The sequence below is a fragment of the Punica granatum genome, chromosome 1, assembly GCF_007655135.1.
Source record: "Punica granatum isolate Tunisia-2019 chromosome 1, ASM765513v2, whole genome shotgun sequence".
In the NCBI taxonomy this organism is placed as follows: domain Eukaryota; kingdom Viridiplantae; phylum Streptophyta; class Magnoliopsida; order Myrtales; family Lythraceae; genus Punica; species Punica granatum.
Window position 1 is genome coordinate 44,585,099 of NC_045127.1, and position 15,355 is coordinate 44,600,453.

The 15,355-nt window shown below is 40.3% G+C and overlaps 2 protein-coding genes across 3 annotated transcripts; both read right to left on the minus strand.

Annotated features, from left to right (window-relative positions):
* Nucleotides 1-1,488: 1,488 nt before the first annotated feature.
* On the minus strand, nucleotides 1,489-7,782 carry LOC116206595 ((+)-neomenthol dehydrogenase-like). Its single transcript, XM_031539369.1, has 5 exons — nucleotides 7,707-7,782; nucleotides 3,016-3,194; nucleotides 2,683-2,760; nucleotides 2,359-2,535; nucleotides 1,489-1,883 (listed from the first exon to the last, which is right to left on the minus strand). The coding sequence occupies exons 1-5, from the start codon at nucleotides 7,780-7,782 to the stop codon at nucleotides 1,506-1,508; spliced, it is 888 nt and encodes a 295-aa protein (XP_031395229.1). The 3' UTR covers nucleotides 1,489-1,505.
* Nucleotides 7,783-8,523: 741 nt separating this feature from the next.
* On the minus strand, nucleotides 8,524-11,098 carry LOC116197138 ((+)-neomenthol dehydrogenase-like). Of its 2 annotated transcripts, none has more exons than XM_031527187.1 (5): nucleotides 10,932-11,098; nucleotides 10,541-10,703; nucleotides 10,114-10,191; nucleotides 9,763-9,939; nucleotides 8,524-9,064 (listed from the first exon to the last, which is right to left on the minus strand). In XM_031527187.1, exons 1-5 carry the CDS (start codon nucleotides 10,964-10,966, stop codon nucleotides 8,687-8,689), a joined length of 831 nt encoding a protein of 276 aa, XP_031383047.1. In that variant the 5' UTR covers nucleotides 10,967-11,098; the 3' UTR covers nucleotides 8,524-8,686. The 2 variants fall into 2 exon arrangements, with proteins under 2 accessions (XP_031383047.1, XP_031383037.1); XM_031527177.1 differs by having other exon boundaries at nucleotides 10,448-10,703; nucleotides 10,932-11,095.
* Nucleotides 11,099-15,355: the final 4,257 nt, after the last annotated feature.

Here is a 15,355-nt window from a genome sequence, read left to right on the forward strand (position 1 = left end):
GGATATGTGGATTTGATTTCATATGGTGAAATTAGTTGGAGAATCCATTTCTTGGTCATTGTACTATATTTTCTTTTCCCCTTGAACTGGCAGGACGTATCATCAAGGGACTGCTGTGGTCGTTTGCTTTCTTACATCTGCTTTGGTTTCCTTCCTTGTGTGTTTGAGGGATGAACCGCTGCCTGGGGAGTCTTATTTTTCATGAACAAAAAGGGGCTGTAGACGGGGAGCCACATGTTTCGTGTCACGTACTCAACTGTCTCTTTGTATCAAAAAAGGTATCTGAACCATCATTCTAATCACAAGGGCTGGCATATAATTTAGAAGTCTCAACAGAGAGCATTGAAGCGGAAGTTTTATCACCGAAAGCAAGAAAAGGGTATTGCAGACTGTGCATACCATTCAGCAGCTGCCTGCAACATTCCATCCATCTGTTGCAAAGCAAAGCACCGGAAAGAAGATTTCTCGGACCAACTCTGTTTGAAAACAACTACTTCTCAGCAAATACACAAGTTATGTGAAAAATCATGAAGGAAGAACTTTTACAGATTAGACACCCACACGGGGAATAGGTACATGTTATTTTGCTTGATTTACATGACCCACTTTGCCATTGCCTGTCAAGAGACCGATGGAAAAGGTTTCAAACTTACTCAAATAGAAAAATTTGGAAGATCAAATACATATGATAAATACATCTGAGGCTTGCTGTTTCAGCAATGAGAAGCCGAAAACTTCCTTACAAAAGCATTGATAATTGGGAGCCTTTGCCGGATCAACCTTTTCAAAGGGCTTCCGTTGGCAGAAACTCTATTAGGCTAGCATGCTTGAAAGCATCTGATATGGACTGGGCCTATGGAGGCGATAAAAGTGTTAAAGTTAGGTCCATGGGTCAGCCCAATAAATGGATTTGAGACCAATAGACATGGGGCAAGTATATGGATGGGGCCGATGGAGGCGATAAACGTGTTAAAAATTATGTCCATGGGCCGGCCCAATTGATGGATTTAAGCCCAATAAACTAGGGAGCAAGCACCATCTTCCTATAAATAGAGCTTTCCGCATATGGAAACTAGGCTTTGTTTAGCAAATAAGAAAAATTTAACTCCGCTCCACTCCATTTCGAGTTTCGTGAGAGAGAAAGTTTCCATGAAGATTTCAGTAATTAATGGAATGATGGGTACTTGCAAACAGTGCGTACAGCTCATCCCACTTTGAAGCATTAATCTCAAATACAAGAAAAGGCCAATTGGTACTTGTAAGCAGAAAAAGGTTATTGATATGTTTGATCCATTAGAGGTGACAATGCGGTGTCTGACAATATATAGAATATCTATTCTTGATTCCAGTTTATACCGTCAATAAGTGGCATAAATCCGATGAAAATGTGAAGCCTGAAATTGAAAAGGACATTAATGGAGTTTGTGAAATCGATCAGAGTTTGCTTTTTATTGTTTATTTATCACTGTCAATAGATGATTATGATATTTAACAAGCTTTGTTTCTCAGAAAGAACAGACTTCTTTCTTGGAGAATAAAAGGCCAGAAGGACAAGTTTCTGGAAGAAGAGCCAGGTAGACAGGGCTCTCTGCTCCCTCTTGAGCGCTTAGGACTCCATTGTTGCCGTTTATAACGGTCTTGACAAAGCCTAGGCAAACGCTGTTCACAAGGAATGACGGGAGCTCCTTCGCTAGGAGCCTGGTGTAAGCAATCAGTGCTGCTTTTGACATCTTGTATGCAGAGATGTTCTCAGGCCAGCCTTTGGCTTCTAGTTGACCCTGCCGGAAATCTTCTAGGAAATACTTCAGGATCTCCTCTATTCGACCTTTTGTGAGGTTCTCAATGTCTCCCAGCTCATCTCTGATTGGTTTCCTGGGAATATGCTGATAATTGACAAGACAGTGAAAGAAGTTTTAGCGAAAAGCTGGGAAAAGTAGTGATCCACAGCTCCGATTGAGGAAGATTACTCCTGGCTCACCTTTCCATGTTGGAAAATTGTTTGGAACTTCTTTTCTTGTTTTCCCAAGAAGCAAGTCTAAGCGTTTATTCAAACGTTATCGAATTAGTTTATAATTCATGTACTGTCCAGTTTTTCATTTACTTGAGAGTGCAACAATGCAAAAGTAAAATCAACTTCTTCAATGATGGGAAACTTTGAATTTGCTGTTCATGTGTTTCCACATAGAAAAGGAGTAGGATGGAATAATTCATAGAGTTCTCTCAATTCTCGACTATGACAGGAAGCAGTACAAGGTCCAAAATCCGAAAGATAAATTAAATCATGAGCACACAAGAATTTGAAACCCAAAGTTCAAGAATGTTTTACGAAATAATATAACTTGGATATTACTAGTCTACCTGCAAGAGTCCTAGATATGAAGAGACATTGACAATCCTTGCAGAACTTGACTGCTGAAGCAGGGGAAGGAGAGCTTTGTTCACTCTTTTCGCACCATAGTAGTTTGTTGTGAGGCATTCTATGGCTAATTCGTAATTCTGGGCTGCCATCTTTCTCCACTCCGCTTCATCAGTTGGCTACATCCAAAGTATAACAAATTTCCAGTTCGGTTAAAGAAAACTCCTAGCTAGGATTTGGAGGTATCATTTGACTGTCCAGCCTTGGGTGTTTCAGAGTCAAAAAACTACTTTTGTTTAGCCGTCCAGGATAGTATGAAGACTTACCCAACCACCAGCACGCTCAATAGCATCTGCGAAATCATGAAAATCATAAACAATTCCACCGACCCCGGCATTGTTCACCTGCAGTAGTTGTCATCTTCTTTTGGTCATTAGAGAAGGTTATCAAAAATAAGTTCAGATAAGGAATCATGCCACATATGGGGAAAGAATGGAAGGATCCCGGAACTCTTTTCTTCTTTCTAAGCAATTGAGCCTCAAACTCTTTTCAAACTTATGCTTGTCATTTGGGATCAGGTGGTGGCAGGTAAAAGAAGTAATTTTTTACCATTGACGAGACAAATCTCGAAAGGCTACGAAGAACATGTTATAGTGTACCAGGATGTCCAGCTTTCCAATCCGATTTCTGATGAGCTCAACCAGGGAGTCAATGCTTGCAGAGTCAGTAACATCAAGCCAGTGAAAAACTATTTCACCCAATAGAGCAGGACAGCTCTCTTCCTTCAGCTTCCTGAGAGCTTCGAGACCCCTCTTCTCGTCCCTTGAAGTTAAGACCACTGTCTGTTGAGTTATGGAGCCTGAAGTACTGTGAATCCGGGACGAGATCGGCCCATTGGGGATGTAATTAGGGTTTGTTCCCTTTAAAACAGCTGTTTATATCTCTTGTAACCCTAACTAAAAAAAATAGTGGATATACCTGGCTTGGCGGCACCCCCAGACGTAGTCAGAATTACTGACGAACTGGGTAATCAATTCCGTGTGTCACTTTTTTTCGTTCATATTGTCTTCTACTATCGCACATCAGACGCAACAATTGGTATCAGAGATCGGGTTTGAATCGGAGCAATCTACGATGGACGGAGGAAAATTGATGATCGAAAAGTTCGATGGATCGGATTACGGGTTTTGGAGGATGCAGATCGAAGATTATCTTTACGGTAAAGATTTGTGGCAACCTCTAGAGGATAAGTCGATCGGGATGACAGAAGCGGAATGGAAGGTGTTGGATAGGAAGGCGATGAGTGTGATTCGTCTGTCGCTGTCGCGGAACGTGGCGTTTCATACAGCGAAGGAGAAAACCACCAAAGGTATACTGAAGGTTTTAGCCGATATGTACGAAAAGCCATCAGCGGCGAACAAGGTTCATCTGATGCGGCGGCTGTTTAACCTAAAGATGTCGGAGAGTACTGCTGTTGCCGAACATCTGAATGAGTTCAATTTGATAACGGCTCAATTGACCTCAGTTGCTATCGATTTTGATGATGAAGTAAGAGCCCTAATTTTATTGTCGTCTCTACCAGAAAGTTGGAGCGAAACGGTCACAGCTGTTAGTGCTTCAGCGGGGAAGGCGAAATTAAAGTTTGATGAAGTTCGAGATCTGATAATTAGTGAAGAAATTCGCAGAAAAGAATCAGGGAAAGCTTCGGGATCAGCTTTGAGTACAAAAAATAGAGGCAGATCAGAATCAGGGAATTCGCATCGAGGCAGATCGAAGTCGAGAAGTAAATCTAAGTCAGGACAAGACAAAAGTTCAATTGAGTGCTGGAATTGTAAGAAACGTGGTCATTACAAGAATCAGTGTAAGGCACCGAGAAAGGAAAGGAAAGACGACAACTCAGCAAACGTGGCAACAAAGGAGATTAGTGACGCACTGATCTTGAGTGTCAGCAGTCCGTTGGAATCGTGGGTTTTGGATTCTGGAGCATCGTTTCATTCTTGCCCTAATGCCGATATTATGGAGAATTATATTTCTGGTAATTTTGGTAAGGTTTATCTTGCTGATGATGAGCCTTTGGAGATCGCAGGGAAGGGAGATGTTCGGATTAAAACACCGAATGGACTCGTATGGCAGTTGCGTGGTGTGAGGCACATTCCTGGTTTGAAGAGGAATTTGATTTCTGTAGGACAGCTGGATGACGAGGGTTATGACCTGTCCTTTGGCTCTAGTTCCTGGAAAATAATCAAAGGGGCCATGGTGGTGGCTCGAGGCAAGAAGGAGGGTACACTGTACATGACCGTGAACAACCATGATAACATTGCACTCGCTAGTGCAAACAGCGATGCAGATTTGTGGCATTGCAGGCTTGGCCACATGAGTGAGAAGGGGATGAAACAGTTATGTTCAAAGGGCAAACTACCAGGTCTAAAAACAGTTGAGCTTGGATTATGCGAGGATTGTGTATTCGGGAAGCAGAAAAGAGTCAGTTTTTCGAAGGCTGGTAGAACCTTGAAGGAGCAGAAATTGGAGCTGGTACATAGTGACTTATGGGGACCAGCACCGGTCACATCTCTTGGTGGCGCATCATATTACATGACCTTCATTGACGACTCCACGAGAAAGGTATGGGTTTATTTTCTTAAACGTAAATCTGACACTTTTGATGCTTTCAGAAAGTGGAAAGCTCTGGTAGAAAATGAAACAGGCCTGAAGGTGAAGTGTTTGAGATCTAATAATGGTGGAGAATATGAGCTCGATGAGTTCAAAGAGTACTGTGCTGTGAATGGCATTCGCATGGAGAAAACTGTCAGAGGAACCCCTCAGCAGAACGGGGTTGCAGAACGAATGAACAGAACCTTGAATGAACGTGCTAGGTGCATGCGATTGAAGTGTGGGTTACCGAAGACATTTTGGGCAGATGCAGTTAACACTGCTGCTTTCTTAATTAACAGAGGACCATCAGTTCCTTTGGACAACGACATACCAGAGGAGGTTTGGAGTGGTAAAGAGGTAAACCTATCATTTCTCAAAGTTTTTGGTTGTGTTTCGTATGTTCATGTTGATGCTACTTCTAGAAGTTAACTGGATGCAAAATCTGTGAAGTGTACTTTTATTGGATATGGCGGTGATGAATTTGGTTATAGATTTTGGGATGATCAGAATCGGAAAATAATTCGAAGTCGAGATGTCATATTTAATGAGCATGTTCTGTACAAAGATAGGTCGGGTGCACCAGACATTGATAGTGCAGGTACTCAGGTTAAAAGCCCTCAGTTTATTGAATTGGATATTCCAAACTCACGTGTTAGCAAAATTCAGAATGACCAGGAGGTTGTTGAGGCAGAACCAAGTACACCGGTAGTTCCGTTGAGGAGATCAGAAAGACAACATCACGCACCGGAAAGGTACTCGCCCTCTTTACACTATCTTCTGTTGACTGATAGTGGTGAGCCAGAATGTTATGCTGAGGCTATGCAGAGCGAGCACTCGAGCAAGTGGGAGCTTGCAATGGAAGATGAAATGAATTCTTTGATGTCCAATAGCACTTGGGAACTAGTTGAGCTTCCAAAGGGTAATAAAGCATTGCATAACAAGTGGGTTTACAGAATTAAAGAAGAAGCGGATGGAAGCAAGCGTTACAAGGCAAGGTTGGTTGTGAAGGGTTTTCAGCAGAAACAAGGTATTGATTATACAGACATATTATCTCCTGTTGTGAAGCTAACTACTATCAGATTAGTTTTGAGCATAGTTGCTGCAGAGAATTTATTGTTAGAGCAGATGGATGTAAAAACAGCCTTTCTTCATGGTGATCTTAACGAAGACATATATATGAAGCAACCAGAAGGATACTTGTCCGAAGGTAGCAGTGAGCTTGTGTGCAAGCTACAGAAAAGCTTGTATGGATTGAAACAAGCCCCGAGACAGTGGTATATGAAGTTTGATGGGTTCATGCATGAGATCGAGTTTGTCAGATGCAATACTGATCATTGTTGCTACTTCAAGAGGTTTGACAATAGCTTTATTATTTTGCTATTATATGTTGATGATATGTTGATAGCAGGCTCTTGTGCTCAAGAGGTGTATAAGTTGAAGAAGCAATTGTCCAAACAGTTTGAGATGAAGGATCTTGGAGAGGCTAAACAGATCCTAGGTATGAGGATTAATCGAGATAAAGTGGCAGGAAAGCTGTTCCTTTCACAGGCTGAATACATTGAAAAAGTTTTGAAGAGATTCCGTATGGATACAGCAAAGCCAGTGAGTACTCCTATGGGTAGCCATTTTAAATTATCAATAAAGGATTCACCTAAAAGTGATTCAGAGCGTGCTCATATGGAGAAAGTTCCCTACGCTTCAGCAGTTGGAAGTATTATGTATGCTATGGTGTGTACTAGACCAGATATTGCGCATGCAGTGGGAGTTGTGAGCAGATATATGAGTAATCCAGGTAAGCAGCATTGGGAAGCAATAAAGTGGATCTTCAGATACTTGCGAGGTACCACAGAGAGGGCTCTATGTTTCGAAGGCAAGAATATGATTTTGAATGGTTATGTTGATGCTGACTTGGCAGGTGATCTTGATAAAAGGAAGAGTACAACCGGATACGTGTTTACTTTCGGTGGTACATCAGTTTCTTGGGCTTCTAAGTTGCAGAAGACAATGGCTTTGTCTACTACAGAAGCGGAGCATATAGCAGTGACAGAGGCTAGTAAAGAAATGATATGGTTGCAGAATTTCTTGTGTGAACTGAGGAAAGAGCAGAAGAACAGTATTCTTTACAGCGATAGTCAGAGCGCTATTTTCTTAGCGAAGAATCCAGCTTTTCATTCGAGAACGAAGCACATTGAGTTGAAGTATCATTACATTCGACATATCTTGGAAAAGAAGACTTTGCAACTGATGAAGATTCGTGGAAGCGAGAATCCTGCTGACATGTTAACTAAGGTTGTGACCTTAGAGAAGTTGAAGCTATGCATGGCTTCAACTGGCCTTGGAACTTGAAGAGTTCAAGGATTGGTGCCGCCGTCATTTTATGGGTTATTTGTTGACTATGAAGATGAAGAGATAATTACATTCGTGTTCAGTCTCCAAGTGGGAGATTGTTGAGTTATGGAGCCTGAAGTACTGTGAATCCGGGACGAGATTCGGCCCATTGGGGATGTAATTAGGGTTTGTTCCCTTTAAAACAGCTGTTTATATCTCTTGTAACCCTAACTAAAAAAAATAGTGGATATACCTGGCTTGGCGGCGCCCCCAGACGTAGTCAGAATTACTGACGAACTGGGTAATCAATTCCGTGTGTCACTTTTTTTCGTTCATATTGTCTTCTACTATCGTACATCAGACGCAACACTGTCACCCTTCGAAGCCAACTGCCTGCAGATCTCGAATCCAATCCCTTTGTTTGATCCCGTCACCACCGCATGCATTAAAGAAGAGAAAGAAGCCTCTGTTATTTAATAGCCACATACCAATGAAACAATCCACAAACCGGCATTATTCAGCATATTATCGAAGACGTTCACAAGCCTCTTATGTTGTATGTTGAATGTTTGTCCGTGTTAACTGACTACGAGGTTTCAGGACAGGCCTCATCGACACAGATTCCAGATAATGAGAGTGAAAAAATGTGTGGCTTTTGACTGGTTTGTTCTTCCTCTTTGCAGTCACTCCACGTTTTGAGATCGCCCAGCACATTCGCAGGCCATTTTCTGGCGTGAAGTTGGAGCCCTTTTTCACACTGTTGAGAAGGTAAGCTATATTTATAAATAAGGTAAATTGCACTGGTGGTCCAAAAAGTTTTATAAATATTTCAATATCGTACAAAAAGTTTTTTTTGCTACTTGATGGTACAAAATGTTTCAAAGTTGTTTCAGTATAGTACAAATCGTCATCTCGCCATTGACGCCGTCAAGCCTTCCTTTACAAAATCTGTAAATTTTGCACTATCATGTAACTTACGTAAAACATTTTGTACCATTAAGTTACAACTTCAAAACATTTTGTACCATTAAGTTACAACTTCAAAGCAGCAAGCGAGAGGAGAGCCCGTCCCTTAAGATTTCCTTGACAGGGTGTTAAGCTACCCAAACCTCGTTCTTTTCACATCCCCGAACCATGACTTGAACGCATCCAGCTAACGATTATCGAAAATCATGTGAATCTGATGATACTAAAGCCTGACAAAGATCTTTCTGAAAGTTTGTGAAAGTGCACAGAACAGGTTGCACGTATATTACATCAATATCAACGGATTGTTGTCATAATCCATTCCTCTTTGGCACATGATATTTGGTCTTATTGCCAGATATTCAATCAGACAAGCTTTGTTTCTCAGAAAGAACAGACTTCTTTCCTGAAGAAGCAGAGGCCAGAGGACCCCGTTTCTGGGAGAAGAGCCAGGTGAACAGGGCCCTCTGCTCCTTCAGGAGCGCTTAAAAGTCCATTGTTGCTGGTTATATCGGTCTTGACAAAGCCCGGGCAAACACTGTTCACAATGAAGGTTGGGAACTCTTTTGCTAGGAGCCTTGTGTAAGCATTCAGAGCTACTTTGGACAGCTTGTATGCGGAGATAGTCTCGGGCCAGCCTTTGGCTGCTAATTGACCCTGCTGGAAATCTTCCAGGAATTTCTTCAGGATCTCCTCTATCCGATTTCCTGTGAGGTTCTCGATGTCTCCCAGGGCATAGCTGATTGATTCTCCAGGAATATTCTGAAAATTGACAAGGTTGATAGCAGAAGTTTTAGGAAAAAGTCAGGGGAAATGTAGTGATACACAGCTCGGACTGAGGAACAGTGTTCCAGGTTCACGTTTCCATGTTGGAAAACCTGTTTGAAATCCCTTTTTTCATTTTTCTCAATGAAGCAGAAGTAAGTTCCTATAACGTTATTGGATTACATTGTCTAATTATCTTTCCAGTTTCCAAATGTTAGTTTTTTTGAGAATGCAATAACAGAGAAAACTACGGAAACTTCTTAAAGATGAGACTTTTTTTTTCCGGTGTGTACCCCGGTATCTGAAAGCATATCGGGCCATGACTAATCCAGTTCAAGTCGGGTTAGCCCACTCAGGGATAAACCTCTCTTAGTATGGATTTTCTCATTTATAAGACTCGGACACAAGATAAATGAAACGAGCGCCAAACCACTTGAACCAATCCATATTGGTAGAAATAAGAGATTTTGAATAGCCATTTCATGATGTGCTTCTGATCAAGAAAGGTTTAGGAAAATGACAGTCTAGGAACAGTTCATCAAGTTATCTCGATTTCCAGATACGAGGAAAAGCAGTTCAATGTCCAAAATCCAAAAGATAAGTCGAATCATGAGTATGTTAAATTGGAAAGCCAAAGTTCAAGCATGTTTTACTTCTGAATATAACTTGGAAAGTCCAGAAATTACTACAGTTACCTGCAAAAGTCCCAAGTCTGAAGAGATATTGACGATCCTTGCAGAACTCGACTGTTGAAGCAGGGGAAGGAGAGCTTCGGTCACTCTTTTTGCGCCAAAGTAGTTTGTTTCGAGGCATTCTACGGCCAATTTGTAGGTCTGGGTAGACATCGTTTTCCACTCCTCTTCATCAGTTGGCTAAATCAACAGGACAAACGGTTTTCCAGCTCTATCAAGAATAGGACTTTGAGGTATCATCCGATTCTCAAGCCATAAGTCATTATTCTGTATCATACAAACTCGATTTGTCTCTTTTTTTCATTGGCCTTTCTTGCCAAGTAAAAAGCCGTCCCAGATAGGATGAAGACTTACCCAACCACCAACACGCTCAACAGCACTTGTAAGGGCTTGAAAATCTATAATGATTCCTCCAATCCCAGCATTGTTCACCTGCAATAGTTTTCCATCTTCTATTAGTGACATAAGAGAGGCATCAGAAAATGAGTTTCGATAAGGAATCACGCCAAATTTGGGGGAAAGAATGGAACGATCCCGGAGTTTAATCACTTGCTAATGCTTGTTATTTGGGGTCAGCTGGTGGTGATACAGAGAAGTTACAATTTCCTGTTGACGAGACGGATCTTGAAAAACACAAGAAAGGATATGAAGTACATAATTAATGGGAAATTGGAACCCCCTTATGTACCAGAATGTCCAGCTTTCCGAACCGGGTACTGACAAACTCAACCAGTGAATCTATGCTTGTGGAGTCGGTAACATCAAGCTGATGAAAAATTACTTCACCGGAGGGAGCGGCAGAGCCTTCTTTTTTCAGTTTGCAAACAGCTTCGAGACCCCTCTTCTCGTCTCTTGAAGTTAAGACCACCGTCACCCCTTTTGAGGCCAACTGCCTGCAAATCTCTAACCCGATTCCTTTGTTTGCTCCCGTTACCACAGCATGCCTTTGAGAAGAGTCAGAAATCTCTCTTAGATATATATGTCAAAGACTAATGAAAGAAGCTACCAGCTGGCAGTTTCTAACATGACACCATGGATGGTCGCATCTCTGTAACTTCCACGTTAGTTCTTTATCTATGTTATGAAACTAGGATCACCAAGTATGAGGTTTCAAGACATGCCAGAACCCATTGCCAATTCTTGATAAGGGAAAAACTTGAAGATGAAGATACCTCCTCGTATCGAGAAATGTGGATACTTCTGCCATGGAAAAGGGGTTCCAGATGACAAGAGTACTGAACTGTGTATGTATGCCTTTGAATTCTTTTTTTTCTGTCTAAATATTTAGTGGAAGTTTGATGAGAACAAGTTGTACATAAATGTGAAGAGAAGTTATTGGTTTGTGCTTGATCTATATAGTCATTCGGATACGCTTTGCTTTTCTTTTTGGTTTTAATTTCGCTGGTGGGAACAAACAAAGTGCTTGAGACAATAAGCAAAATTCCCCTATAATATTAAGAGATTTGAAGCATTGGCCGGCTTAACAGTCAGAAATGTCCAAGAGAAAAGGGCCACTGAATTAATTAGTCTATTCGTTTAACATTAGTCAAATCTGTAACAGTGACTAAATATTTTATTATGATCCTTATCAATGAAATACAATCAAGCCAGCAGACTTTCTGGCTTGTAAAATGCCTCGATAAATGGCACGAAGAAACAGCAACTTGATTGGCGGCACATGGATTCGCATGTATCACAACCATGACTGTATTCTGGACATAATTTTTTATAAAATTGTATTTTATATATAAAGTTAGGACCACTCCCAAAATGTTTTATCAAATTTCTTTACTTTTTAATCCTCCTAATAATATTACTATTTTGCCTTTTACTCAAAAAATATGAGTACATATTAACATCATATCTTTTCAGTATCATAGCACATTCCTTACCCGTTTTCAATATAAAAAAAAATCATTGAATACCTACTCTTTACCATAACCCTTTCCGTGACGCCATTTCATACTCTTCCACTATCAAAACTACCTACTACATTCTTTGTGATAATTATTTTATTCAATCGAACGCATTAAATATGAAGTAATTCCTACATTCAATGCCCACAGTTCCTCTCTCTTCAAATTGCATCTCTTCTATTTTCTCTTTCCTTCCAATGACTATTCCCTTTAAATATTCTTTTTTTTTCTTCTACTAATCTCAGACAAAACTTTTTCCCACATTCGCTTTCTTCTGCTATGTTCCTTTTATATTTTCAGTCAATGATTTTCTTCAAGTGGGGAATTTTTTTTTTATGCCTTACCCTAACCTTATGCTTTGTTGTCCGTTTTTCTAATATTATCTGAATTCAAAGCTTGAGCAACTTAACCTTTCATTGCACCATCATCCCATCCAAAATCCCGCGCCTCTTTCACTCTTTCTCATGGCTAGTACTATGAATTTTCTCTGATTTATATCTTGTACAAGTAGTGCAGATAACACTATAGTAGATATATATCGACAGAAATTTTCTTTCGAAGTATCAACGGTCATTTATTGATAATTTCTGTGGAACATCCTGATAAAATTTTCAATGAAATTTCACTAGTATTTAGGTATGCTTTAAGAAAAATATCAAACAAGGTGAAGGTACCTTGGTGTAGCGAAAAATGTGGATGCTTCTGCCATGGAGAAGGTTTCCAGGTGATAGGAATAGGAAGAACTAGGTACCTTTGAATATGTATAAATCGATGGATCTAATGGTGCAAGTTCGATGAAAGCGACCAATCTTATACAAAGGTGAAGTTGCAATTTTCACGTTTGGAGCACTCAAGATCTTGAAGCTCTCTGTAGAATAACCCTAAGAAAGTTGGAGCTTCTAAAAATTGGTAACAAAAAGGTTCGTAATTCAATTATTGTTAGTGAGACTTTATCCACACCTTTTTAATTATTTCCTCTTCATATCCATTTATTAGGGTTGTGATTTTTCATTGGCCAATCTTTCTAGATCGACAACATGCCAGCATTGGAAGCCTGACCTTGTCTCTCTCTCCTTCTTCCTCTCCTTGCTCATCTCACACCTCACGCCTCACTCACCTAACAATTTCTTGATCGGGAACATGCTGAGTGCGGCGTCAGATGAGCAAGGAGCCGGAGAGGGAGAAAGAGAGAGAGAGAGAGAAAGACGAGGTTAGGCTTCCAATACTGGCATGTCGACGAAAGCCTTATCAAAGGAAACCCTTGTAATCAAAATTATAATTAGCCGTAATAAGTCACAAAAAATTGAACAATAATTCAAATAGCTATTCGGACAAATAGAATGCTATAAAATTAACTGAATTTCACCAGTGTAAGAACTTGAAAATTCAAACCGAAACAAAGGCAAAACCTAAAGATACGAGAGAGCCGGTTCTCATAGTTGTGTTCATTTTTGCCATGGAACACCGTCCTGGTTTTGCGAGAGTTTCTGAAAAATTAAGTCCATAGAAATTCTCCTCTAAAGCGGCCCACTTCTCTCTCACATTGGTGATTTCACATATCATTAAAACAGTCCGTTTATCACTGTTTCATCAAGGAGTGGTCCAGGGATTTTTTTTCCCCCACAGTGATTTAATTCGGTTCTATAACTTGGTTGTCCCATTAAACCTAGATCTTGGGATCTCCAGTCAGCTAGGTTGGGTGTCCGCTATAAAACCTTTCCTCTAATGGACTTTAGACCCATTTCCTTTGACAACTTCTCAAACTGCTCTTTACTTAACCCTTTGGTTAGCGGATCCGCTATATTATCCTTTGACCGCATGTAGTCAATAGAGATAATTCCAGTTGAGATTAATTATCTAATGGTATTATGTCTACGACGTATATATCTAGACTTACCATTATAGATATTACTCTGTGCCCTTCCAATTGCCGTTTGACTATCACAGTGGATACAAATTGGTGGCACAGGTTTTTCCCATTTAGGAATGTCCTCTAGAAAATGGCTCAGCCATTCAGCTTCTTCTCCACATTTATCCAGAGCAATAAACTCAGATTCCATTGTGGACCTAGCGATAACGGTTTGTTTCGAGTACTTCCATGAAACTGTTGCACCTGCTAGTGTGAGCACATATCCACTAGTGGATTTCGAATCCGTTATATCAGATATCCAGTTTGCATCACTGTACCCCTCTAGGACAGCTGGATATCTAGTATAGTACAGCCTGTAATCTCGAGTGTATCTAAGGTATTTGAGTACCCTTAGGATTGCCTTCCAATGGTCTCCACTCGGATTACTCGTATATCTACTGAGTTTACTAACCGAGAATGCAATATCAGGCCTAGTACAACTCATCAGATACATCAGACTTCCAATGACTCGCGAGTATTCTAACTGAGAAATACTCTCTCCTCTATTCTTTGATAGATGAAGATTATTATCGTCTATTGGAGTCTTTGAAATTCCAGAATCATTTTTGGTAAATTTTTCCATAATTTTATCTATGTAGTGTGACTGACTCAAAATTAGTCCATCTGATATTCTCATGATTTTAATTCCTAAAATCACATCAGCGAGTCCCATATCTTTCATGTCAAATCTCGAATTCAGCATATTCTTCGTAGATTTGATCATTCTGTCATCACTACCAACAATGAGTATGTCATCCACGTAGAGACATAAAATAACATAACCATTTTTTATTTCCTTAATGGATACACATTTATCACACTCATTGATCTTAAATCCTTTGGAAATCATCGCATTATCGAATTTCTCGTGTCACTGTTTTGGCGCTTGTTTCAACCCATACAATGATTTGACCAATTTACAGACTGTCCTTTCTTTTCCTGGAGCCACGAACCCCTCGGGTTGTTCCATATAGATTTCTTCATCTAAATCTCCATTTAGGAAAGCTGTTTTCACATCCATTTGATGAACTTTCAAATTACGCAGTGCCGCAATTGCAAGTATCATCCTAATGGAATTTATTCTCGTCACAGGAGAATAAGTATCAAAATAGTCCAAGCCTTCCTTTTGCTTGTATCCCTTAATTACAAGTTTGGCCTTGTACTTATCAATAGATCCATCTGTTTGCATTTTCCTCTTAAAGATCCATTTGGATCCTAAGGGTTTACAACCAGTGGGGAGATCCACTAATTCCCAAGTGTGATTTCGCAGAATCGAATCAACTTCACTTTTGATTGCCTCCTTCCAGAGAGGTCCGTCAGAAGAATTCACTGCTTCAGCATAGCTTTGTGGTTCCTTTTCTAACAAATATGTCAGAAAATCATTCTCGAATGATTTTTCAATTCTAGCTCTTTTGCTGCGTCTAGGTTCAATCTCTTGATCTGAACCTGCCTTTCATGATCTACGTCATGAAGTCCATCATTCATAGTATGTGAGGTTCGTTTCGATGAACTCAATGCCTCATTCAATTTACATGGAAATACATCTTCAAAGAACGATGCATTCATTGATTTCATTATCGTATTCTTGTGTATATCGGGAATCTTAGATTCATGCACAAGAAATCGATAAGCACTACTGTTATGTGCATAGCCAATAAAGATGCAATCCATCGTCTTAGGACCGATCTTTACTTTCTTTGGTGCCGGAACGACTACTTTTGCCAAGCACCCCCACACTCGCAAGTGATCGTAGGATGGTCTCCTACCTCTG

What these genes read in the sequence shown, in the direction of transcription:
- LOC116206595 (XM_031539369.1), bottom strand. Translation starts at nt 7,782, where the DNA reads ATGCATGCGGTGGTGACGGGATCAAACAAAGGGATTGGATTCGAGATC. An exon ending in GTTGGCTTCGAAGGGTGACA is followed by an intron (nt 3,195 to 7,706) that starts GTGTTGCGTCTG and finishes CTCAACAGACAG; the next exon opens with TGGTCTTAACTTCAAGGGAC. An exon ending in TTGAGCGTGCTGGTGGTTGG is followed by an intron (nt 2,536 to 2,682) that starts GTAAGTCTTCAT and finishes CTTTGGATGTAG; the next exon opens with CCAACTGATGAAGCGGAGTG.
- LOC116197138 (XM_031527177.1), bottom strand. Translation starts at nt 10,966, where the DNA reads ATGGCAGAAGTATCCACATTTCTCGATACGAGGAG. An exon ending in ACATTTCTCGATACGAGGAG is followed by an intron (nt 10,704 to 10,931) that starts GTATCTTCATCT and finishes CTCTTCTCAAAG; the next exon opens with GCATGCTGTGGTAACGGGAG. An exon ending in TTGAGCGTGTTGGTGGTTGG is followed by an intron (nt 9,940 to 10,113) that starts GTAAGTCTTCAT and finishes CTGTTGATTTAG; the next exon opens with CCAACTGATGAAGAGGAGTG.